Here is a 23098-nt window from a genome sequence, read left to right as displayed (position 1 = left end):
TCAAGTGATTCTCCTGCCTCAGCCTCCCAAGTAGTTGGGATTACAAGCACCCACCACCATGGTCGGCTAATTTTTTGTATTTTTAGTAGAGATGGGGTTTCACCATATTGGCCAGGCTGGTCTCACACTCCTGACCTTGTGATCTGCCTGCCTCAGCCTCCCAAGGTGCTGGGATTATAGGCGTGAACCACCGTGCCCGGCTGATTTTTTAAAATTTAATTTAATTTTTTTTTGAGACGGAGTCTCACTCTGTCCCCAGGCTGGAGTGCAGTGGCACAATCTTGGCTCACTGAAACCTCCAGCTCCCCGGTTCGAGCTATTCTCTCGCTCTGTCACCAGGCTGAAGTGCCGTGGTGCAATCAGTCTCCCTGCATCCTCCAATCCTGGGCTCAAGTAATCCTCCCACCTCAGCCTCCTCAGCAACTCAGCCTACAGGCGAATGCCCCCACACTCAGCTAATTTTTATTTTTGTTGAGACAGGATGTCGTTATTTGCTCATTCCTGGCCTCAAGTGATGCTCAAGTCAGCCTCCCAGAGTGCTGGGAATACAGGTGTGAGCCACCGCACCTGCCCCAGGAATGCTCTTTACATGGGAATGACATTGACCGTGTCAGTTATGCTGAAAACCCTCCTCCCCTCATTTACTGATGGTAAGATTTGCACACTGTGACCGAAGTGGCAATGTTTATGTAGATGTCACTGTTGAGCTTCTCTTGCTGCTGATTTATTCTTTGGAAATCATGATTAAAGTGTCCTTCCCTCCCCCCAAGGTTTTCTTCTGGAAATGGTGATTTTAAGACATTTCCCAAATATGAGCATGCAAGCGTATTTCTCAAATACGAGGTGGCAGCTCATTCCTCTCAGTCCACCCTAGTGGCCACTTATCCCAGCAGCACCGAGTGAATGAATGATTCTCTGGGCAAGGGTTTCCTCTAGAAGGACTGAGGGCAGCTGGCATGTGGGTGCAGAATGGGGTCATTGGGAAGGCTCTGGGGCTGGGGCTGGGCATCCCAGGGGCTCACCGTGAAGGCGTGGTCGCGCACAGCTTGGATCACATCCCGGAAGAGAATCTTGGAGGTGAGGGTATGGCCATGGTAGATGATGGGCTCCCCTCCTGGCCCCTCCCAGCAGTCCAGCTCCACACAGCGGCATCCCTGGGCAAAGGCCCTGTGGATGGACAGATGGGTGGATGGGGAAGGTGTCACGTGAGTGCCACAGAGCAGGGCAGCAGGCAGACTTAACCAGGAAGGCCCCAGGAAGCCAGCCTCATGTCCCTCCCCAAGCGGGCTCCTGGCCACATTCACCCCCCACTACGGTACCTAACATAGGCCTCAGTGCTGCTGAGCCCCCCGATCTGGGAGTCGGTCAGATAGGTGTTGTGGGAGGAGGAGATGAAGTAGTGGGCGAGGGGCTGGTTCATGTCCTGGAACACACACGTGTGGCCGGGGTCCAGGGCAGCCCCCTCCGGCGACAACAGGTACATCATGAAGCCATCCAGTGTCATCAGCTCATGCTGCTTGGCTGCAGGGGTGGCAGGAGAGGGCATCAGGCCACATGGGGATCCCCCATGTCCAGCTTCAAATGCCCCCAAGGCCCACTCAGGAACAATGACTAGTCATTATTATCTATTGACTAGACTTCACGTAAGTCATGCCACTTAACCTCTGACCAGACCCTGGAACAAAGACACACGGTTGTGCCATTTTACAGATGTGGAAGCTGAGTCTGGAAGAGGCGAGGTAATCTGCCCGAGATGGTGCCCACAGCCAGCCCACAGCAGAACCCGCTGAGCTGGGAACACAGCCCTGTCAGGTGCCACGACCTGGCCGTGCTGCCCCCCACCTGTCTCGTTGAGCTCGTAGATCTGGATGAGCTGCTGGGCACGGGCCAGCGTGGCACCCTCCTCGCCCTGGTCCTCCAGGAACTCCAGCAGCTCGGGGGCACTCAGCACGCGGTCCTCGCCTGAGTATTGATGGAAGATGTCCTCCAGCTCGGGCCGCTTCAGCAGTCGCCGCAGGAACTCCTCGATCTCAGCCCCCTCCAGGCGCTCGTTTTTGGAGTGGTCACACTCCTGGAGAGCAGCGGGAGAAGCTCAGAGAAGGCGGACACTCCAGGAAACCTGGCCCCTTAGACCCATCTGTCATCTACCACATCTGAGGAGGCAACGTTCCCCATTGCACAGGTGGAAAGGCAGAGTAAGACTATGACTCCAGCTCACACAGCTGGGAAATTGCAGGGCGGGATTTTTTGGTTTGTTTTTGGTTTTTGGTTTGGTTGTTTTTGGTCTTCCTCTGTGACCCTGGCTGGAGCACCGTGGCATGATGGTAGCTCACTACAGCACCCCTCTTCAGCCTTCCAAATTGCTGGACAGCGGGGACCACAGATAGGCAGCCCTGCACCTGGCTGACTTTTGTATTTTTTGTAGAGATGGGGTCTTGCTATGTTGCCCAAGCTGATCTCAAACTCCTGGCTTTAAGCAATCCTCCCACCTAGACCTCCCAAAGTGCTAGGATGCAAGGGTGAGCCACTGAGCCTGGCCTACAGAGCTGGACTTTAAGGAAGGTCTCTCGGGCTCACTGTCTGCCCCTCTGGCACCAGGACCTACCCCAGGAATCAAGTTATGGGAGGAAAAATGGTGACCCTGGGCCAAGACAGGGCCCTCATACTCTTCCAGGTGGACATGTTACTATTCTGACACACACGCAGTCCCACCCAGGGCCACTGAGAACAAGTCAATGAGAATTCATGGAGCATCCCTGTGAAGCTGTGGCCAGGGGTCCAGCTGCCATGGGCTCTTCTTTTGGGGTCACAGGGGGGTCCCACAGTCCACATGCACACGGGTCTGCCATGTGCTCCAGCTAGACCCTCGCTGCTGAGCCCACTCTTGTGTGCCCCGTGCTCCCGTGCATGAGGTGTCCACCTGTGCCACAGTGGAGGGTCGCAGAGAAGGGTGCACATGTGTGTCTGTGCCCATGCATGCCCGCAGGCTGCCTCCTGACTTGTGCACCCACATGCAAAAGGTGCCCCACAGACTTGGGGAAATGAAAACAGCTTTGCAGCTCACTTTGGAGGGGTGGGAAGGTACGACCCCACCCCTGGGCTCTGAGGGTAAGGAAAGTTCTGGGTCCCGGCTCCCCACTCCCTTCCTGGCCCAGTGGCCTCAGGAGAGGCAAAAAGATAACTAAACCCAGATGTTGCCTTTGTGCAAGGAGAAGCTACTCTCTCCAAGAAAGCTGCAGGGTGGAGAGGGCAGGGGAGCTGATGACTTGGATGGCTGGGGGCAAGCAGAGGTCAGAGTGACGGCAGAGCCAGGGGCCGGGGTTCAGGGCAGAAGCCCACCTTGAAGAGGAGGTAGGCGTACATGTCATTCATGTCCACGTTGACCATTCTGAGCAGGCTCTTGATTTCCTTGAAGCTCATCTTGCTGTCCTGGTTGGAGTCAGCCCGGTGCAGGTAGGTGTGGATCCAGGTGTGGCTGCTCAGGAAATACCAGCAACACGCCGGGCTCTCACGCACCCAACCCCCACCCCCAGGTAACTGCCCGGTAAGTCACCCCCACCTGGGTCTGGGGGCTCCCGGAGCACAGTAGCAGTGTCTCCTCCGCAGGCCTGGGGCTCCCCAAAGAGAGGAGGCCCTGTCTCCACCCTCAGAAGGCCTCAGGCCTCCCTGAAGGAGGGGCCGCGCCACCCCTCCTGGTGGGAGCTCGGCCCGGCCAGGGCGCGTGTCCCCACCCTCAGTACCGAAAACCAAGGGCTCCGACCTAGACTGTGCGCCCTCGGGACAGGGCCCTGCCTTCCCCGGGCCTGGGGGCTCTCCAAGAATGGGGCCCTCCCTCCCAGCCCCGGCAGGATATTGGTCCAGCCGCTCGCGCTGGCTCATGGCGTCCAGGCGCGCGCGGAGCTTGGCCAGGCCGCGCACCCAGCGCTGCGCCTCTTCAGCCGTGGGCGCCGCCAGGTCCAGGTTCTTGCGACGGCCCTTGAAGGCGATGGTGAGGCAGCGCGCCGGCGCGAAGGCGCCCCCGAAGCGCCGCAGGCCCTCGGACTGGTGGCCCTCCCGGACGGCCTCGATGTGCTGCACGAAGACTGCGGGGAGGGCCGGTCAGGGCGACGGAGAACCGGGCCTGTCTCCGCCTCCCCACCCGCCCGGCGCCCCCCGGCGGCTCACAGATGTGCTGCGACGGCGCGCGCGGGATGCGCCGCTGGAACCACACGGTCAGGCCGTCCTCCTGCAGCCGGTACAGCCGCTCCTTCTGCCACGTGCGCGAGCGGATCTTGCGGAGCCGGGAACCCCGCAGCATGGCGCGCACGTCCTCGTCCTCGGTCAGGCCTGCCGGGGGCGGGAGGACCCGGGGCGTCAGGCCATTCCTGCCCGGAGGCTCCTCTGCCCTCCCCTAGGACCTGCTGCCCTGTCCCCAGCCTCTCCAAACCCAGGCCTTCGCCCCGCAGTGAGCTTCCTGCCCCTCACAGGCTTCCCCTCCTCCCCGATTGTAAGAAGCCTCCTGCACTGCGTTTGGCATTGGGGTTTGGGGCCCTAAGCGCCCCCCCAGCCCCCACCGGGATCCTATCTCCGTCCTTCCAAGCAGCGGCCCTGCAGTCCCTCAGCCTGGAGCTGCCCTCAGGTAGTGCCTGGGACTCAGGCCTCACTAAAGGTTGCCCTTTCTGGCCAGGCGCGGTGGCTCACGCCTGTAATCTCAGCACTTGGGAGGCCAAGGCGGGCGGATCACTTTGGGTCAGGAGTTCGAGACCAGCCTGGCCAACATGGTAAAACTCTGTCTCTACTAAAAATACAAAAATTAACTGGATGTGGTAGCACGAAGCTGTAATCTCAGCTACTCGGGAGGCAGAGGCAGGAGAATCGCTTGAACCTGAGAGGTGGAGGTTGCAGTAAGCCGAGATCATGCCACTGCACTCCAGCCTGGGTGACAGAGGAAGACTCCGTCTCAAAAAAGAAAAAAAAAAAAAAAAAACTTTGGGCGGCTGAGATAGGCAGATCATGAGGTCAGGAGTTCTAGACCAGACTGACCAACATGGTGAAACCCCGTCTCTACTAAAAATACAAAAATTAGCTGGGCGTGGTGGCGCATGCCTGTAATCCCAGCTACTCAGGAGGCTGAGGCAGGAGAATCGCTTGAACCCGGGAGGTGGAGGTTGCAGTCAGCCGAAATGGCACCACTGCACTCCAGCCAAAAAAATGCCTTTTCTGCCACTATCCCCCACCACATGGCTTCCAGCCTTCAAGTCCAGAATTTGCCTCCAACAGTCTTTTTCCTTGATTTGAAACCGCAGCTGTCAGGAAGGTCTCACCATCTAACCTAGATCTCTCTTCCTGCAACCCAAGCACCTTGGCTCTGCTTTCCCAAAGACAAGGAGGGCAGCAGAGCCCACCCTGGCTCCAAGATCACAGGCTGAGGTCTCCAGGATCAGCCCTGCCTGGCTGATCTCCAGGTGTCCTCTTTGTACCTGGTGGGGCCCTGCCAAAAGGAAGGTCTCCTGTGACATTTGGTGCTCCCTCTTGCCCAGCCAATGCCACCCACCACACGGCCCCTCAGCCCACATGCACTCTCCAGCCACAGTGTCCACCTTTCTTAATAAAAGCAAATGTTGGCCGGGCGCTGTGGCTCATGCCTGTAATCCCAGATACTCAAGAGGTCAAGATGGGAGGATCACTTGAAGCCAGGAACTGCAGAAGAGCCTGGGCAACAATCTGAGACCCTGTCTCTATAAAAATTTTAAAAATTGGCTGGGAGTGGTGGCTCATGCTTGTAATCCCAGCACTTTGGGAGACCAAGGTGGGCAGATCACTTGAGGACAACAGTTCAAGACCAGCATGGCCTACGTTGCGAAACCTCATCTCTACTAAAAATACAAAAAAATTAGCTGGGCATGGTGGCATGCGCCTGTAATCCCAGCTACTCCGGAGGCTGAGGCATGAGAATCACTTGAATCCAAGAGGTGGAGGTTGCAGTGAGCTGAGATTGTGCCACTGCACTCCAGCCTGGGCAACAGAGTGAGACTCTGTCTCTAAAAAATAAATAAATAAAAGCAAGTGTTTAGAAAGCACCTCCTGTGCGCAGGCCCTGCTCATATATTGACAGACAAGGAAACTGAGGCTCAGGGAAGCTTAAGTAACCTGCCAGAATCCCACAGTGGTTGAGGCTGCTCTGGGCTCTGGAGGCCAGCTCCAGCGCTTCTGCCCTTGGGCCCTGCATGCACAGCTCTTCTAGTGCTTCTAAATTCAGAAGTCTGGGGAGTAAGTCTCAACTCTGTCACTTCCCAGTTATTTAATACACAGCCCGGTGGCACTAAGCCTCATGTTCTCCATCCATAAAATGGAGACCACGATCATACCTGCCACAAAATGCAAAATGCAGGGGTTTCTGCAGCGTGACCGACACTGTGCCCTGGAGAGGTGCCACCCTCTCCTGGCTCTGGTCCCCTGAAACATGTGATGCCCAGCCCGGATGGTGTCACACCCTGCTCCACAATGCCTCAACGAGAGTCACAGCCAAAGATTTCTGAGCCAGAAGACAATAGAAGAGGTAGGAACTGGGTAAATAGGGAGTCCATGGCCTTTGGAGGTGGGGCGCAGCCAGGAGCAGATGAGGGCCCAGAGTGTCCAGAGAGCCGGAATCTAGATCTGTGTGCGAGGCCTCCAGATTTTCTAATGTTGGCAAGTAAATCAAATTGAGAAAAACAAAAACCAGTAGCCCCTATGTGGGTTGAAAGAAAATATGAGCCGGGCGATGTGGCTCACGCCTGTAATCCTAACACTTTGGGACGCTGAAGTGGGTGGATCACCTGAGGTCAGGAGTTCAAGACCAGCCTGGCCATCATGGGGAAACCTCATCTTAAAAAAAAAAAAAAAGAAAAGAAAAAGAAAGAAAGAAAATATGACAGTGGGCCTCTCTTCCTCCCTTTATTTTGACAAGCCCCTATACTGGGTTTGGCTTTGCCACCCCACGGCCCCTGCTTGCCCAGTTGCAAACTCTGACCTAAGGAATTGAGTCTGCATCTCTGGACCATCTCCTCTCACCCTCTCTTGGACCCTTTTTAGGATCCTTCTCCCTTCTCTTCTTCCTCCTGTCTGAGTCCTGGAAGGACCAGTTCAGATATCACCTCCTCTAGGAAGCTTTCCTTCATTTGTCTTCAAGTGGGAGTTTTCCCTCTCTGACCACTAACAGCACTTTTTGCTTTAATTAAAATAAATCACAAAACCCACCTATATATTTTAATAAACCTGAGGGCAGAATGAGGTCTTATCTCCTCATCACCGTGCTCATCCCAGAGCCAGGGTCCCAGCGAGTGTTTACTGAAGGGGCAGGCAGGTAGATGGGCAGATGGGGGACTAAGCGAATTCTACCCCCAGCCCTGCCCCGTCTGTCTGGAGTTCAGGGCAGAGGCCTCACAGGTCAGGGTTTCTCAACTTTTGCTGTGCATCAGAATCACCAGGGAGAGGCTGCAGACCCCACGGCCCAAGGCGTCTCACGCAGCTGCTGTGGGATGAAGCTGGTGTGGGATGAAGCTGCTGTGGGATGAAGCCTGGGCATCTGTATTTTTAAAACCTACTTTGACCATGACTGCAAATCAGGGTCTTGGGGGCATGAGGAGAAATCTGCCTCCTTAGGAGGCCATGACCTGTCTGGGGCCAGCCTGTGGTCCTAACAGCTCCAGAGGGTCCCTCAGGGTCTAGACTGTGGCCCTCTGAGTGAATGCCCACTCGGTGCCCCCTGGTCAGGAAGGGGAAAGTGGAACCCTCCTCTTTCCAGACAAAGATCTGAGCATACACAGCATGTGCCAGGCCAAGGGGCTCACCAGACCCCCCTACCCACCAGGTCCAGGCAGCCTCTAAATCGTCCCATCCTGAGCAATGACGGGGTGAGTGCAGAACGGTCAGGGGGCGCCTGCAGTGCTACTACGTTTGGGCACACCCTCCTACACCTACTGGGCCGGCCGTGGGAAAGGGGACTGCTTGTTGCCATGACAACCAGGCTCTGCAGCCAGGGGCCTCCTTTTCCCTACCCAGGCCAGCCCTCTGATGCCAAGCTCATGGGTGTGGGGGGGTGAGTGACTAAGGCAGGAAATGGAGGTGAGTCACCAGGGCCTGCTCTGTCCAGAGCCTTCTGCAAACAGGCCATCAACAAAGGCAGCCGGAACATGTGACTGGGCCCCCATTGGGGCAGGCTCCCAATGGAAGGGGCCCTAACTCCTAGCCCCTACCCTCAGCTCCCCAGGAACCTGTTCGGGGAAGGGGTGACATTCCAGGATGTCCCATACACTGGCACTGCCCCCCTACCACACACCTCGTGGAAAAGCCAAACAGAAGGAGGGTGCAGTCCCAGGCAGGGCCAGGCGCTGAGTCCCTCGGTGGGTGCCTCAGTTTCCCCACTGCTTGTGCTTCTGAACCCTGGAGAAGTGAGGGGACTGGGGTGTCCGGCAGTGGAGGGCAGGACCAACAGAGAGGTAAGGAGGCAAGGTCAGAGGGAGGGCAGGGCTGCAGCGAGGGCTGTGGCTCTCCAACAGCCACCCAGTAAACATTTATAGGTCCTGCCAGGCCCAAACCCACAGATGTCCCCTTGACCTCATTCCTACCTGCTCTGAGCAGGTGCACAAGCCGCCCGCCTCCTACTGTTCCCGTGGGTTTTCTATCTACTTGAACCATCTCTGGCTTAATCCTGCAGCTGCTGGGCCAGTGATTGAGTGAGTGGAGACAATCACAAATTAACAGCAGTAAAAATGAGGGAAAACAAGGTTCACAAAGTGGAAGCAACCCGAGTGTTCATCAACAGATGGGCGCCTATAACCCCAGAACTTTGGAAGGCTGTGGCGGGCAGATCATTTGAGGTCAGGAGTTTGAGACCTGCCTGACCAACATGGTGAAACCCCGTCTCTACTAAAAATACAAAAAATTAGCCAGGTATGGTGGCGCACATCTGTAATCTCAGCTACTAGGGAGACTGAGGCAGGGGAATCATTTGAACCCAGAAGGCAGAGGTTGCAATGAGCTGAGATTGCACCACTATACTTCAACCTGGGCAACAGGGCGAGACTCTGTCTCTAACAAAACAAAACAAAACAAAAAAACAGATAAGACAGATGAGTGTATAAGCAATATATGGTTTATCAATATAGTGGAGTAGTATTCAGCCATGTAAAGGAGTGAAATCTGACGCATTCTACAATATGATGAATTTTGAAAACATCACGCCACGTAAAAGAAGCCAGACCCCAAACGACAAATACGATGTGATTCTACCCATTTGAGGTCCCCAGAGCAGGCAAACTCATAGCAACAGAAAGTAGCTGAGAGGTTATCAGGGGCTGGAATGGGGAGGTAATGGGGAGTCACTGCTGGATGGTTAGTTTCTGTTCGGATGATGAAAACGTTTTGGAAATAGGTCACAGTAATGGTTGCATAAAAGTGTGAATGTAATTAATGCCAATGAATTAACCACTTAAACATGGTTACAATGGCCAAGTTTGTTGTATGTATTTTACCGTAATTTTTCTTTCTTTTGAGACGGCGTCTCGTTCTGTTGCCCAGGCTGGAGTGCAGTGGCACGATCTCAGCTCATTGCAACCCCCACCTCCCAGATTCAAGGGATTTCTGGCTAATTTTTGTATTTTTAGTAGAGACGGGGTTTCATCATGTTGGCCAGCCTGGCCTCGAACTCCTGACCTCAAGTGATCCGCTCGCCTCGGCCTCCCAAAGTGCTGGTATTACAAGAGTGAGGCACGGCACCCAGCCTATTTTACCATGATTTTTAAAGTTTAATGATGTAATATGCTGGAAACTATTGTATACTTTTTTTTTTTTTTTGAGACAGGGTCTCCTTCCGTAGCCAGGCTTGAGTGCAATGGCGCAATAATGGCTCACTGCAGCAGCCTCAAACTCCAGGGCTCAAGTAATCTACCTGCCTCAGCCTCCTGAGGAACTGGGACTACAGACTTGCGCCACGACACCTGAATAATTTTTAAATTTTTCTTGTAGAGTTGGGGTCTCACTATGATGCCTAGGCTGGTCTCAAACTCCTGGCCTCAAGCAAGTCAACCACCTCTGCCTCCCAAAGTGCTCCCCACTGTGTACTTTCCATTTTTTATTTCATTATCATTATTTTTAAGTAATTTAGTCTCCATAGGGACTGTCAATTGCCAATGCCAACTATATTTCAAGTAGTCATGGCGGGGTATTGGGAAAAGTTTTCAATTAGCGATAATTGCACCTCAGATAAACCTCATTGGCTACAATATTGCCACTGTGCAAAGTTCCCACTGTGTACGTTCAATGGATAAATTATATGGTCAGTGAATTAACATCTCAAAAATGGTGTTGAAGAGGCACACAGCTGGGCTGGGCGCAGTGGCTCATGCCTGTAATCCCAGCACTTTGGGAAGCTGAGGTGGGCGGATCACTTAAGGTCAGGAGTTCGAGACCAGCCTGGCCAACACAGCAAAACCCCGTCTCTACTAAAAATACAAAAATTATCTGGCTGTGGTCGTGCGTGCCTGTAGTCCCAGCTACTCAGAAGACTGAGGCAGGAGAATCGCTTGAATCCAGGAGGCGGAGGTTGCAGTGAGCTGAGATCACGCCACTGCACTTCAGCTTGGGCGACACAGCGAGACTTCGTCTCAAAAAAAAAAAAGGACACACAGCCAGGTTGGCACCCAGTGGAGCTGAAATGTTGTGGAAGTTGGGGGAGTCTGACCCCAAAGGGCTGTATAATGGGTACTAGCACATGGTGCCCAGTAAACAATCACAAAGAGGGAAACTGAGGCAGGGCTCTGGGGAAGTGAGTCAGTGCCCCAGGTAGGAAGAGGCACCCACGTGTTCAGATCCATCTGTCCCTTCAGTCCCATGACCTCCAGCTGGGACCTTCCGCTGACCAGGACAGCCAGCAGCATCTCCCACCCAATGCAGTGTTGACAGATGAGACTCAGACGCCTTCCCCAGTTGCCTGCTTATCTCAGCCTCCAGAGAGGGGGCAGGCATGATGAGGAAAGGGCAAGCCCAGTGTCTCAGCCTCCACCTGCAGCCCGGGCAGTTTGGGGCGTGTATGGTCTGGGGCCTGAGCAGTTCTGTGAGGGTAGCCAAGACCAAGGACCAGAAACCACCATGTCAGAGCCAGAAGGGGCCCCAAATCCCACCCTTTTCACAGGCACCACTGAGCTCAGACAGGGCAAGCCCCGCGTGCTGAAAACAGTGCAGGCCACCCCAGGCAGGGACAGGCACAGAGGCTGCGCGGAGGAGACAGGCGCCAGGGCAGCTGAGGGGAGGGCGGGAGAGTTCCATCCAGGCGTGTCCCTGAGGGGTGGCACGAAGGGCAGGGTGTGTGGGGGGTGGTGCAGAGACCAGGAGTGTGTGTCAGTGTCTGTGAGTGTGAGTGAACGTGAGTGTGTCGGCGTGTGTGAGTGCATGTGTGTGTGTGTGAACAGGGTTCATGGGTGGAGAGCGAGGAAGGTGGGTCAGCCGTGGGGAGGCAGGCGGCTCCCACTTGGGAGGTACGCACAGGGCTCCGCAGGAATGCGAGTCATGCAGGGAACTGCCACAGCCAGCTGCTGTGGCCAAGGCCGAGCAGAGAGCAGAGAGTGTTTCCAGGTGGCCGGGGCTGTGAGGCCCTGGGAGAGGACACATGATGGTGAGGGCTCCCAAAGACGCTCCCACCTAGCTAATCCTTCAGCCCCCTTCACACCTCAAGCACCAAGCATGTCCCCTGTGTCCCAGCTGGCTGCCACACCCAGGGCTAGAGCCTGGTGGGGGCTCAGCGCCAGAGTCCAGAACATTCCTTGGAGAATCAACAAAGTCAGGAAAGGCAGGCGGTGCCTTCCTTGGCCCTGGGCCAGACACAGTGATGGGGGGGTGGCAGCACCCTTTTCTGTGGGGCCAGAACAGGCATGAAGCCTGATTGGGTGCAGAAGTCGGGGTGGGGAACAGGGAGAGATGTGAGGGGGGACGGCAGGCCCTGGCAGAGCCAGCCCTCCAGTCCCACCAAGCAAGCCCCTGCTGAGCCTGGAGGGCCGCCCGCTCTCCCGCCACCCAGACCAGGAGCCTGCCAGGGCTTGGGGTTGTTCTGAGGACCCTCACCTGCCCAGCCACCCACAGCGGTCCCACTCACCCTGTGGGAGGCATCCCAGGCAGGCCATGGGGCGAGCCCTCTCGCCGGGGGCACTTGGTAGTGTGTGCAGGCCGGGAGGGAAGTGGGCAGGATTCTGCCCACTCAGCGCTCTGCCCAGGGGGAGGATGAGGGGCAAGGGGTGGAGCATCAGGGAACAGGCACACACTGGGCTCTGGGGACAGAGGACTGCCAGAGAAAATCCAGGACGCCCGTTAAACGTGAATTTCAGATAAACAAAAGATAATTTTTTAGTGTAAATACATTCCAAATTACGAGTTTAGCTGAAATCCAAACTTAACTGGGTGTTCCGTATTTTATTTGGCCGTCCTATTAGGACACTCCTGGGGGCTGGCAGGGCCCCGTGGGAGAGAAGTGGCCAGCAGGCCCCCTGCAGGTATCATCTTCTCCATCGGTCACCGTGTGACAAGCAGACCGTGGGCCACACTGCCTGGGTTCAAATTTTGTCTCAGCTACTTCCCGGCTTGGAACCCTAGGCAAGTTACCAAACCTCTCTGAACCTGTTTCCTCCTTTGTAACAGAAGGCTGCTGGTACCACCCATCTCACAGTACTGTGAGCATTAAATGAGATAATATTCGAAAAGTGCCTGGGACAGTTACAAAGTGGTTAATTAATATTCACAAGGCTAGTCAAGAATAGTGGCTTACACCTGTAATCCCAGCACTTTGGGAAGCCAAGGGAGGAGGATCCTTTGAGCCCAGGAGTTCAAGACCAACCTGGGAAACACAGTGAGACCCCAACTCTACGAAAAATAAAAATAAAATTAGTTGGGCGTGGTGGTACATGCCTGTAGTCCCAGCTACTTGGGAGACTGAGGTGGGAGGATCCCTTGAGCTCAGGAATTGGAGGTTGCAGTGAGCCATGATTGTGCCACTGCACTCCAGCCTGGGCGAGAGAGTAAGACCCTGTGTCATAAACAACAATAAAAAGTATTCACTGGGAGCTGCCACTAGGTAGGCATGTGGTCTTGGCGGGGACTTCACCCTCCACCTGGAGCTTCCCATCTGTAATGTGCCGTGAGGACAGCACCTCCCGCACGGGGACGTCTGAGGATTGGGCGGGATCAGGTCTGATGCAAGCTCAGCACAGAGCCTCACGCATGGCAGGTGCTCGCTGGACTACGCTCCTCTCTCTTCATGAATCCCTGCAAGTCAGCAGCCCAGCCCGGGAGTGGGTCCCCGGGGGCACAAAGGACTCCGACTCACCATGGGGGTGTTTCCTTCCTCCTCCCTCCACTCATCTGGGTCTCCCTAGTGTGGCTCTAAAGGCCTTTTCCGTCCTTGGGCCCCTCTGAGCCACTCCCTGCCCTAGTCCCTCCACCTGATTTGACATAAAATCTATTCTCTGTTAGACTAAGGGGTGTGGTGACAGCAGGGGCAGGGCGAGGCCAGGGAGGCTACCTGGGTGACAGGCCTAGGCCTTGGCCCCTGATGGCCCGAGGGGCTGGGCCCCAAGACTGGGTTTCCTTCTCCACCCTGTCCCTGGGCTTTCTGTGACCTGGGGAAGGGACATTCCCCACAGACTCGGACTCAACATTCCTCTCTCTGCAGTCACTCAGCAAGACAGTGCAGTGATGGGGAATGAGGGTGGCAGAGATGACGTTCTGATACTTACATAGCTCCCGACAGTGTCACCTTGGTGAGGTGCCCAGAGCTCTCGTGCAGCCTCACTCAGCTGATGAGTGCCGAGGCCGGGCTCAGCTGTAATGATTTGTCTGCATGTGACTCTGCCTACTGAATTGTGCGCTCCCCTAGGGCAAAGCTCTGTGCTACTCATCTCTGCAGCCCCAGCCCCTTGGCACAGTGCCCTGGCCCACTGATGGCGCTCAGCAAATGTGTGGAATGAAGAAGTCGACGGGCACCGGGCTCCCCTCAGCCCTTCTGTGTCACTGAGGACCCTGCAGGGGCTGGGTCCCAGGGCTGCCCTCAGCCATCCCAGTGATAGCTCACCCCACCACGGCCACCTGCCGCTCCCCAAACCACACCACTTCTTAGCCCAGAGAATGACACCTGCCAATCACAGAGTCCAGCCCAATGTATCTCCTCGGAGCTCTGGAGTCCATCCTGAGGGTCTCCCAAGCCTGGTCCCCACCCCTTGCCCAACTAACTCCTCAGCCTCCCTCCTTCAGTCTCCCCGTTTCTCCCCTGCCTTCATCCAACCTGCCCCCCACTCTCCACACTCACCCCTGCCCAAGCCCTTCCTGGGGCTCCTGATGCCTTCCAGATAAAGTCCATGACTCTCCAGGGAGGGCCTGGAGGAGCTCCCCACACCCCCAGCCTCTCCCCTCTCCCATTCTGGTCTTCCTCAGCTGGGGCCAGCCAGGGCCCTCACTGGCTCCCTATCCCCTCATGTGCTGCCCCCTGTCCCCGGTCCCCAGGGTCCTGTTCCTTTGTTTCATTGTCTGACCTCCCTGCTGGAACCTTGGCTATCTAAGGGCAGGAGCCCCAGGGCAGAGCATACCATAGGCACTCCACAAGTGCTTGTAACATTCGATGGGCACTGCTTAAGTGCTTGTCCAATGCATGCGTGGTTGAATGGATGGCAAGGCAGAGACGGTGTCTTATGTCTCAATAAGCAGAGTGCCAGGCACAGCGCCCAGACATAGCGCTCAGGTGGAATGAGTGAGGGCAACAAGAAGGCAAAACTGGCAATCAGGAACCCTGAATTCTGCCCCAAGTTTCACACGGGGTGCCTGGCAGCCTTGTCCTTTTGCTCTGGAGCTCCACACCTGGCCTCTCCATCACTGACTAGCAACAGCAGCTCCAACGCAGCACCTCAGTGGGGAGGTCCTTTACTTGCCAGACAACACTCTCACAAGCGCCCCTCATTCAAGCCCTCTACCACCCTGTGGGTCCCACTTTGCCTGGACTCAGAGAGGGTCCCAGGGGCCACGTGGTGGAGCACTGCTAGGATGCTACTCACACTGTGCCCTTTGTTGGCTGTGTGGTCACAGTCAAATTCCTTGCCGTCTCTGAGTCAGTTTCCTCACCTGTGAAATAGGGATTCACCCTCCTTCTCTCAGGAAGTCGAGGAAGATTGCAAGACACCACCTGTGTAACCCACCCAGCGCCAGCTGCCCCTGTGACGTTCCAGTGAGCCAGTTACATTCCTTCTGCACGATTGACTTCCCCAATTTTGAGATGAGAGCCTTGGCTTTCGGACTTTCTCACTGGTTAGACCAGTCCTGCCAGGGCAGTGTGGCTGTGGCCGCCCCTGTGGGGCCGCGGGTTGGAGGGCTGCTGGAGAGGCCAGCCTCTTCCGCGGAGGCCAGCCGCAAACTCGCATCCTTCCTAAGGGCCGCAAGACCCCAAGCCGCCCTGGCAGACCCTAGATACTGCTGGGTAGGCGGGCGAGGGCCACCCCAAGCCCCCCTCTCCCACTATCCCTGGGGACCCCTATCAGCGGGTGACCGAATTCGCCCTCCAGACGCCCCACGAGCGCCCCCTGGTGGGAAGCAAAGACAATCCTGGGCGCCGGGCTCTCCGGGACCCTTGGGTGATCCCAGGTGCGACGCCCGGCTGGACGGCGCCGGCCCTCCGCCCCTCACCATAGCCTCCCAGCCCCGTGCAGCCTGGGGAGTCCACGAACGGCTCCCTGGAGCGCCCCAGACCTTGCCCCTGGGAACAGTCCGCGCCCACCCCGCAGCCCCCTGCCCATCACTGACCCATCTTCTTCAGCGCCCGCAGCCCGGGCCTCTTGGTGCCGCCATCGGAGGGAGTCGGCGGGGACTGGAGTGCGACCGGCGCCGCGACTTGGGCTGCGACCTGGGCGGCCACCGGGGGCTCCTCTGGCGGGCGGCGGCAGCGCCTCCAGCGGCCGCACAGCATGGCTCGGCGAGAGGCCGGGGCCGGGCCCGGGGTCTGCGCGCGGGGACAGGGCAGCAGGGCGCCGCTCCGGCCCGGCCCCGGCTCTGAGCGCCTCGGCGAGCGAAGAAACTTAGCAGCGCGGGAGGGAGTCGGAGGCGGCGGCGGCGGGAGGGGGGGGCGGGGCCGGAGAGGGGCGGGGCCGGAGAGGCGGGGCCAGGGGCGGGGGCGGGGCCAGGCTGTGGCCTGGACACGAGGAGCCTCAGCGCTCGCCCCCGCCCTTGAGTCCGCCTCCCCTTAGTCTGAGCAAACCTCTGATCTCTGTCGCGGCGGTGACCAGAGCCCCCATGCTGCGGAGCTGAGGGTGGGAGCCGGCACCGGGAGCGAGGGCCGTCCTCTGGCACAGACACCCTCTCCTTCCCGGGGATCCTGACTCGAGGCGGACACAGGACCCCCTCCTTCTTCCCTTCCGCGTCCCGGTTGCGCCGTAGGCGAGCCAGAACCTAGGAAGGGACCCAGGGCCGGGAGCGACCGCAGAATCCCGAGAGCTGAGCCGCGCGTAGCAGCGCGAACCCGAAGGGATGGGCGTGTGGGTGGGGGAGGTTGACAGTGACGTCATAGGATTACCCTCCCTGTGCCAGGCCAGGTGCTGCCCCCTCCGAGAGCCACAGTTTCGGAGCTGACAGACCACGGGATCCTGAGACGGAGCCGCGCCTGGAGTCTTCAGCAACTAGCTCTGGGTTCGAGGCTTGGACAGGCCGGCACCCCAGCCCAGCTCCCGCGGTGTAGTTGTCCGCGACGTCAACCTGTGGATGGGCATCCGCGTGCAGGTTCTGGTGGCCGAGTGGGGTGTGCACTTAACTATTTATATGCACGGACCAGAGTGCCTGCTCGAAGTGGGGGACGTCCAGGTGGCAGCGTTTCTGCAGCCAGTGGCCTGGGTCCGGCAGAGAGATGGGCGCACACCGCCACTCGGTGGCGGCTAGCGGGGTGGCACCACAGAGATGCTAGTGCTCAGGGCCTGGATTTGCCACCTACTTGCCCCGGCTCTACCCCATCCTCAGATCTCCCAGGCCCAGAGATTCTGCACACCGGCTTGGGTCCCTACGCCACTCTGGGGTCCTGAATTTTCTTCCTGGTTATCATCTTCGCCTTTCCATTCCTTCCTCCAGGAATAACCTTCCTTATTCTCCTGGTTTACTCTTTTTTTGTTGTTGTTGGATAGGCTAAGTCTACATTTCTTTTAATTGTTATGGATACTTAATAGTTGCAGAGAATTACGGAGATGCATGTGATATTTTGATACAGGTATAAAATGTGTAATGATCAAGGTAATTGAGTTATCCATCACCTCAAGCATTTATCATTTCTTTGTATTAGGAACATTCCAATTCCACTTTTAGTTATTTTTATTTATTTGTTTGTTTGTTTATTTAATAGAGACAAGGTCTCATTACTTGGTTGCCCCGGGTGGAGTGCAGTGATACAATCATAGTTCACAGTCTCAAACTCTTGGTCTCACAGCAATTCTCTTGCTTTGGCCTCCCAAAATGTTGGGACTACAGGCCTGAGCCACCACGTCCCACCCAGCTATTTTTAAATATACAATAAATTGGCCGGGTGCAGTGGCTCATGCCTATAATCCCAGCAAAGACTTTGAGAGGCAGAGGTAGGATGATCACTTGAGGCCACGTGTTGAAGACCAGCCTGGGCAACATAATGAGACCTAAATTTTGCCTCTACAAAAATTGTTTTTTAAATAATTAGTTTAAAGATACAATAAATTATTGGTAACTATAATTGCTGTATTGTGCTACAGAATACTGGATCTCATTCATTCTAATTGTTTTTGTACATTCCCCGCCCCCACTCGCCCCCAGTACCCGTCCCAGCCTCTAGCCATCATTCTGCAGTCTCCATTTTGCTTACTCTTTCTCTCTTTTCTTTCTTTCTTTTTTTTTTTTCTTGAGACGGAGTCTCGCTGTCGCCCAGGCTGGAGTGCAATGGCGCCATCTCCGCTCACTGCAACCTCCGCCTCTTGGGTTCAAGCTATTCTCTTGCCTCAGCCTCCTAAGTAGCTAGGATTACAGGTGCGCGCCACCATTCCCGGCTAATTTTTGCTTTTTTAGTAGAGACGTGTTTTCGCCATGTTGGTCAGGCTGGTTTTGAACTCCTGACCTCGTGATCCACCTGCCTCTGCCTCCCAAAGTGCTGGGATTACAGGCGTGAGCTACCGCGCCCGGCCCTAATTTTGTATTTTTAATAGAGACGGGGTTTCTCCATGCTGGTCAGGCTGGTCTCAAACTCTCGATCTCAGGTGATCCGCCCGCCTTGGCCTCCCAAAGTGCTGGGATTACAGACGTGAGCCACCGCGCCCGGCCATCCTCCAAAACTCAGCTGTGATGTCCCTCCTCCAGAACGCCTGACCACAGGACTTGACCCTTTTTATCCCCAGTGCCTAAGTGTCTAAAGAGCTGAGTGAGTTGCCTCGGATAGGCCAGGCCCGCGTATCAGCGAACAGATGCGGATATCCACCAGGGGGCGCTAGAACGCCACGACCTTTCACTGTGTGCACCAGTGTGGGGCTGCCGCTTGCCTTTGCCATCCCAGGCTGGGAAGTTCGACTCGTGGATTAAGCCCCGCCTGATTGGGTGAGGCTCTGAGAAACTATTTGCATAACCTTGAAAGGGCCGCGCTGAATGGTTGAGGTAGATAAGCCAAATGTGAAACATGCTCTTATTGGCTTAAATTTTCCCCCTCGCTCTGCGTCGCCATCCCGGCCCTGCCGAACCCTCGGGTCAGTAGGAAGCCGCGGAGTGGTGGCAAGAGAGGACCCAGGTGTCCCGGCAATGGGCGCCGCGGGGCGCGGGCTGGGCCGGGTGGGAGACTGTTCGCCCCGCCCTGACTCCTCCTCTCTTGCTCCTCTGCCTGTCCAGGAGTTGGAGATGTGCACTTAGAGGCGCATCTGGGGGCGGACACATCTGGCACTGCGGCCCCTGCCACCTGCCTCTCCACCCACCGAGGCCCTGGCGACCCTGGCCCCACCACACTGCCTTGAGGTAGGAAAAGGAGTCTCCTCAACCACAACTTCTGACCTCCCAGGGTGTCTCTCTCAGGCCTCTGAAGAGCTTAATTTGCCTCTCTGGGAAGTGGATTCTTGGCTTATGGTGCGTGGGGACGGGGGTGGGGGTGGGCTGGAGACCCTTTCATACGAAGGCTGCTTCTTGCAGAGTCGCTCCAAAGTAGGGCCCCAGGGCTTGCAGCAGCATGGGCACCGAGAACAAAAGCCCAGAGCCTGACTGCCAGAAACAGTTCCAGGCTGCAGTGAGTGTCATCCAGAACCTGCCTAAGAACGGTGAGGCTGTGGGGACTCGCATTTGGGAGTTCAGGATGGCTGGGGTCTGACTCTGAAGAAAGAATGGTCCCGATCTCTGCAGTTTTTGCAGACAAGTCCCTGCCTGGGCTGTCCTGGGGGTCCCCTCCGCTTCCTGTCCCAGTCCAGATGCCCTGGGTGGGACCCGTCCCCACCTTTGCTCTTTCCAAGTGGGGTTATCCTGCCCCTCTGCCCCTCAGAGCTGGGAGTGATGCTCTGCCCTGGCTTCCCAACTCTCTGCTCAGGTTCTTACCGCCCCTCCTACGAAGAGATGCTGCGATTCTACAGCTACTACAAGCAGGCCACCATGGGGCCCTGCCTGGTCCCCCGGCCTGGGTTCTGGGACCCCATTGGACGATATAAGTGGTGAGCTCCCCGCTGGCTGGGCAAACAAGCCTCAGCTGTCAAGCAGCCCTCTCACAGCCCTCTGTCCCCAGGGACGCCTGGAACAGTCTAGGCAAGATGAGCAGGGAAGAGGCCATGTCTGCCTACATCACTGAAATGAAATTGGTGGCACAGAAGGTAGGGGCTGCAGGTTCTCTGTCCCCAGGTTCCCAGCCAGGTGGCCTGCCCCTCACCCTCCCAGTTCCGACCCCTGTTACACTTCCTACACCTGGACCCCACCAAGGGAATCACCACCTTCATGTTACCTCCTGCCCTGCCTGTCTTTGGCCCCTGACTGGGCGCAGGGTGGAGGTGTGTGACAGGGCAGGACCAGGGCGGAGGGGACAGAAGGCCACTCCCTCCCCAACAGAACCCCTCCCTCACAGGTGATCGACACAGTGCCCCTGGGTGAGGTGGCAGAGGACATGTTTGGTTACTTCGAGCCCCTGTACCAGGTGATCCCTGACATGCCGAGGCCCCCAGAGACCTTCCTGAGAAGGGTCACAGGTCAGACTCCCAGGCTGGGAGCTCCGAAAGTGCTGAGTGAACCGTCTTAGGTCTAGGCTCAGGTGGGCTGGGGGCAGAGGGGACTCCCAGCAACATCCCTGTCAGGACCCCCATGCCCCCAAGAGGTAGCCCTCAGGCAGCATCAAGGCTCATGCAGAGTAGGGGCTTGATCTCACTGGGCGGGGCCAGCCTCTCCCCTGCCCCACATCTGGGTGCTGTGTCTTGGCAGGTTGGAAAGAGCAGGCTGTGAATGGAGATGCTGGGGCCGTTTCAGAGTCTCCCTGCCTCCCCAAGGAACTGGCACCCCCAAGCCCAGGTTAGTGCTTGGGCAGGAGGGATGGACCAAACCCAGGCTGGGGGAGGGCTGGAGGGGAGAAAGCTGGATGCCATGCTGTGCCCTCCACAGACACTGAGACTTCCTGTGCTCCCAAAGGCGGGGACCGGGTTCTAGGATCCTGTCCCAGGGCCTTGCTTCTGGCAGCGATATCGCTAGTGCCTCGTGTCTCTAGTGTCTCCTAACAGGTGCTTGGCCCAGGGAACGCCCCTACTCTCCCTGCGCAGCCTCCCTTTGGGCAGTAACTCTACCAACCCCTCCTCAGAGTCCCATCCACCCAGGGACCTGGACCCTGAGGTTTTCTGTGATTCGCTGGAGCAGCTGGAGCCTGAGCCGGTGAGACCAGTCACCTTTCCCCCTTTCCCACCCCACTGTGGGCCCACTCCCACCCTCTGACTCATCTTGGCAGGTTTGGGCTGAGCCGCAGGGAGTACCTGGAGGAGAGCATGACCCGAGAAACAGCCCCGTGCCCCCCAGAGAGAAAGGTGAGCTCCTGCCCAACCCCTCACCGACTTCTGTCCTTCCCTGTGGTCCTGTGCCCCAGGCCTTCTCTTGGCTGCCTTCCTAGGGCAGAGGTGAAAGTCCAGTGCTGGGCACTGAGCCAGAAGCCTCTGTCCAGGAAGGGCTGCCAACCTGCCAGATACCTGCCTGGATGGGCAAAGTCCCCACCCTCCCTCCTCTCCCCTAGGGCCACCCAGGAGTTTGCACCCTCTGCAGGTGCTGAGTAAGGCCAGCAGGATGGGAGTCCTAGCCCGGCTCTCCCACCTACAGCTGCATGGCCTCTGGAACCCCCTATTTAGAAAATCTCAGAAGACAGTGAGTTCTGCCCTCTTCCATTCTAGAACTCCTGTTGTGTTTCAGGTCCCATATGGCCATTTTCAAAAGTATCTCCTTTATTCCTCTGAGCAAGCATCCCTGTGAGGGAGATGACATCTTCCTCTAATTTTTTTTTTTTTTTTTTTTTAAGAGAATCTCACTCTGTTGCCAGGCTGGAGTGCAGTGGCTCGATCTCGGCTCACTGCAACCTCCACCTCCTGGGTTCAAGTGATTCTCCTGTGTCAGCCTCCTGGGTAGCTGGAACTATAGGTGTGTGTCACCACACCTGGCTAATTTTTGTATTTTTAGTAGAGACAGGGTTTCACCATGTTGGCCAGGATGGTCTCAATCTGTTGACCTCATGATCTGCCCACCTTGGCCTCCCAAAGTGCTGGGATTACAGGTGTAAGCCACTGCACCCAGCCTCTTCTCCTAATTTTTAGATGACAAAATGATGCCCAGAGAAATTAATGACTTTGGCTGGGCGCACTGGCTCACGCCTGTAATCCGAGCACTTTGGGAGGCCAAGGGGGGGCAGATCACCTGAGGTCAGGAGTTCAAGGCCAGCCTGGCCAACATGGTGAAACCCCGTCTCTACTAAAAATACAAAATTAGCCGGGCATGGTGGTGCTTGCCTGTAATCCCAGCTACTCGGGAGGCTGAGGCTGGAACCGGGGAGGTGGAGGCTGCAGTGAAACGAGATCATCGTACCACTGCACTCCAGCACGGGCGATAAAGCAAGACTGTCTCAAAAAAAAAAAAAAAAGTTAATGACTAAAGTCATCAGTGTCCATGCTGGGATTAAACCCCCAGCAGCCCATTACTCAGCTACACAGATGGACTTTGCAAGAATCACACTTGGTACAGGGATTGGTTTCCGATCCCACACTTTCCTGGGCTTGCCCCAGCCTGCCCCCACCCTGCCCGGAGCTGAACTGACTCCTGAGCCCCCTTCCCTGTGCATCTGTGCTCCTCAGAGGGGTTGCGGGGCAGCCTGCTGGGGCCCCAGGAATTGGACGTGTGGCTGCTGGAGACAGTTCGAGCACTACAGGAGAGCATGCAGGAGGTGCAGGGGAGGCTGCAGAGCCTGGAGAGCATGCCCCGGCCCCCGGAGCAGGTGAGTCTCCCACCCCATGGGACAAGATGACCGCAAAATCCGGTCTCTATTCTGGCTCCTCATCCAGCCCCGTTTGTTTTTGTCCTCACGCCTCCACCTGCCCACATCTGTCTCCAGATAATGGTGTGGCTCCTGCAGTTGGGATTACTGCAGGCAGGGAGGAGTAGGTGAGGGTGGAGGGGGCCTGAGGTGCCTCCACCCTGAAAGCAGAGTGGGCAGGCCCCTTTGCTTTCTCTCCTCCCTCTGCCTGGAGAGAAGCTGAGCCTCAAGACTAATCCTGCATGGGAAGGGGCATGATGTGTCTCCTCTGGGCATTGAGGATGTGGGTCCCTGGTGCCCTTCAGTCAGGATTTCCATTCCCAGAATTAGAATTCGCCCCAAACAGTTCAGCACTTGCATTGCTCCCTTCAACTCCTAGATCTGCTCTCCCCTGACACCTGGGCTCCCGCAAACTAAATAATAGCTGCCATTGCTGGAGACCCACTGGGTGCCAAACATCACAGGCCTCTCCCCACTGAATCCACACAACAGCCCTATGAGATAGGGTTTCTTTCTTTCTCCTTCCTTCCTCGTTCTTTTTCTTTCTTTTCTCTCTCTCTCTCTCTCTCTCTCTCTCTCTCTCTCTCTCTCTCTCTC

At 56.6% G+C, this 23098-nt stretch overlaps 2 protein-coding genes and 1 non-coding gene across 11 annotated transcripts in view; 1 reads left to right on the top strand and 2 right to left on the bottom strand.

Annotated features, from left to right (window-relative positions):
• The window catches only part of PLCD3 (phospholipase C delta 3), a 21631-nt gene extending 5558 nt beyond the window's left edge, over positions 1–16073 (bottom strand). The window contains exons 1-7 of the mRNA XM_032269966.1: positions 15793–16073; positions 4165–4326; positions 3854–4082; positions 3340–3469; positions 1843–2071; positions 1320–1521; positions 1023–1167 (exon numbers count right to left, since the gene is read on the bottom strand). Coding sequence (XP_032125857.1) covers positions 1023–1167; positions 1320–1521; positions 1843–2071; positions 3340–3469; positions 3854–4082; positions 4165–4326; positions 15793–15955 — 1260 coding nt within the window. The 5' untranslated portion in view covers positions 15956–16073. The remainder of the gene's footprint in view (positions 1–1022; positions 1168–1319; positions 1522–1842; positions 2072–3339; positions 3470–3853; positions 4083–4164; positions 4327–15792) is intronic.
• Positions 10127–10264, bottom strand: LOC116543974. Its single transcript, XR_004265770.1, has one exon. It is a non-coding gene; the product is annotated as a U4 spliceosomal RNA (small nuclear RNA).
• A 2232-nt stretch (positions 16074–18305) lies between the features above and the next one.
• ACBD4 (acyl-CoA binding domain containing 4) overlaps positions 18306–23098 on the top strand; it is a 9299-nt gene continuing 4506 nt past the window's right edge. Inside the window, exons 1-10 of one of the 9 annotated variants that reach the window (XM_032269978.1) lie at positions 18306–18582; positions 18868–18990; positions 19162–19286; positions 19550–19670; positions 19742–19826; positions 20075–20195; positions 20425–20511; positions 20795–20865; positions 20957–21014; positions 22323–22462. In XM_032269978.1, the coding sequence (XP_032125869.1) occupies positions 19199–19286; positions 19550–19670; positions 19742–19826; positions 20075–20195; positions 20425–20511; positions 20795–20865; positions 20957–21014; positions 22323–22462 (771 nt within the window). In that variant the 5' untranslated portion in view covers positions 18306–18582; positions 18868–18990; positions 19162–19198. The other 8 variants (XM_032269975.1, XM_032269977.1, XM_032269972.1 and 5 more) reach the window with 8 other exon arrangements.

This window comes from Sapajus apella, unplaced genomic scaffold (genome assembly GCF_009761245.1).
Source record: "Sapajus apella isolate SASKATOON/1434 unplaced genomic scaffold, GSC_monkey_1.0 scaffold201, whole genome shotgun sequence".
Lineage (NCBI taxonomy): Eukaryota > Metazoa > Chordata > Mammalia > Primates > Cebidae > Sapajus > Sapajus apella.
This window is presented reverse-complemented; position numbering and strand designations above follow the sequence as displayed.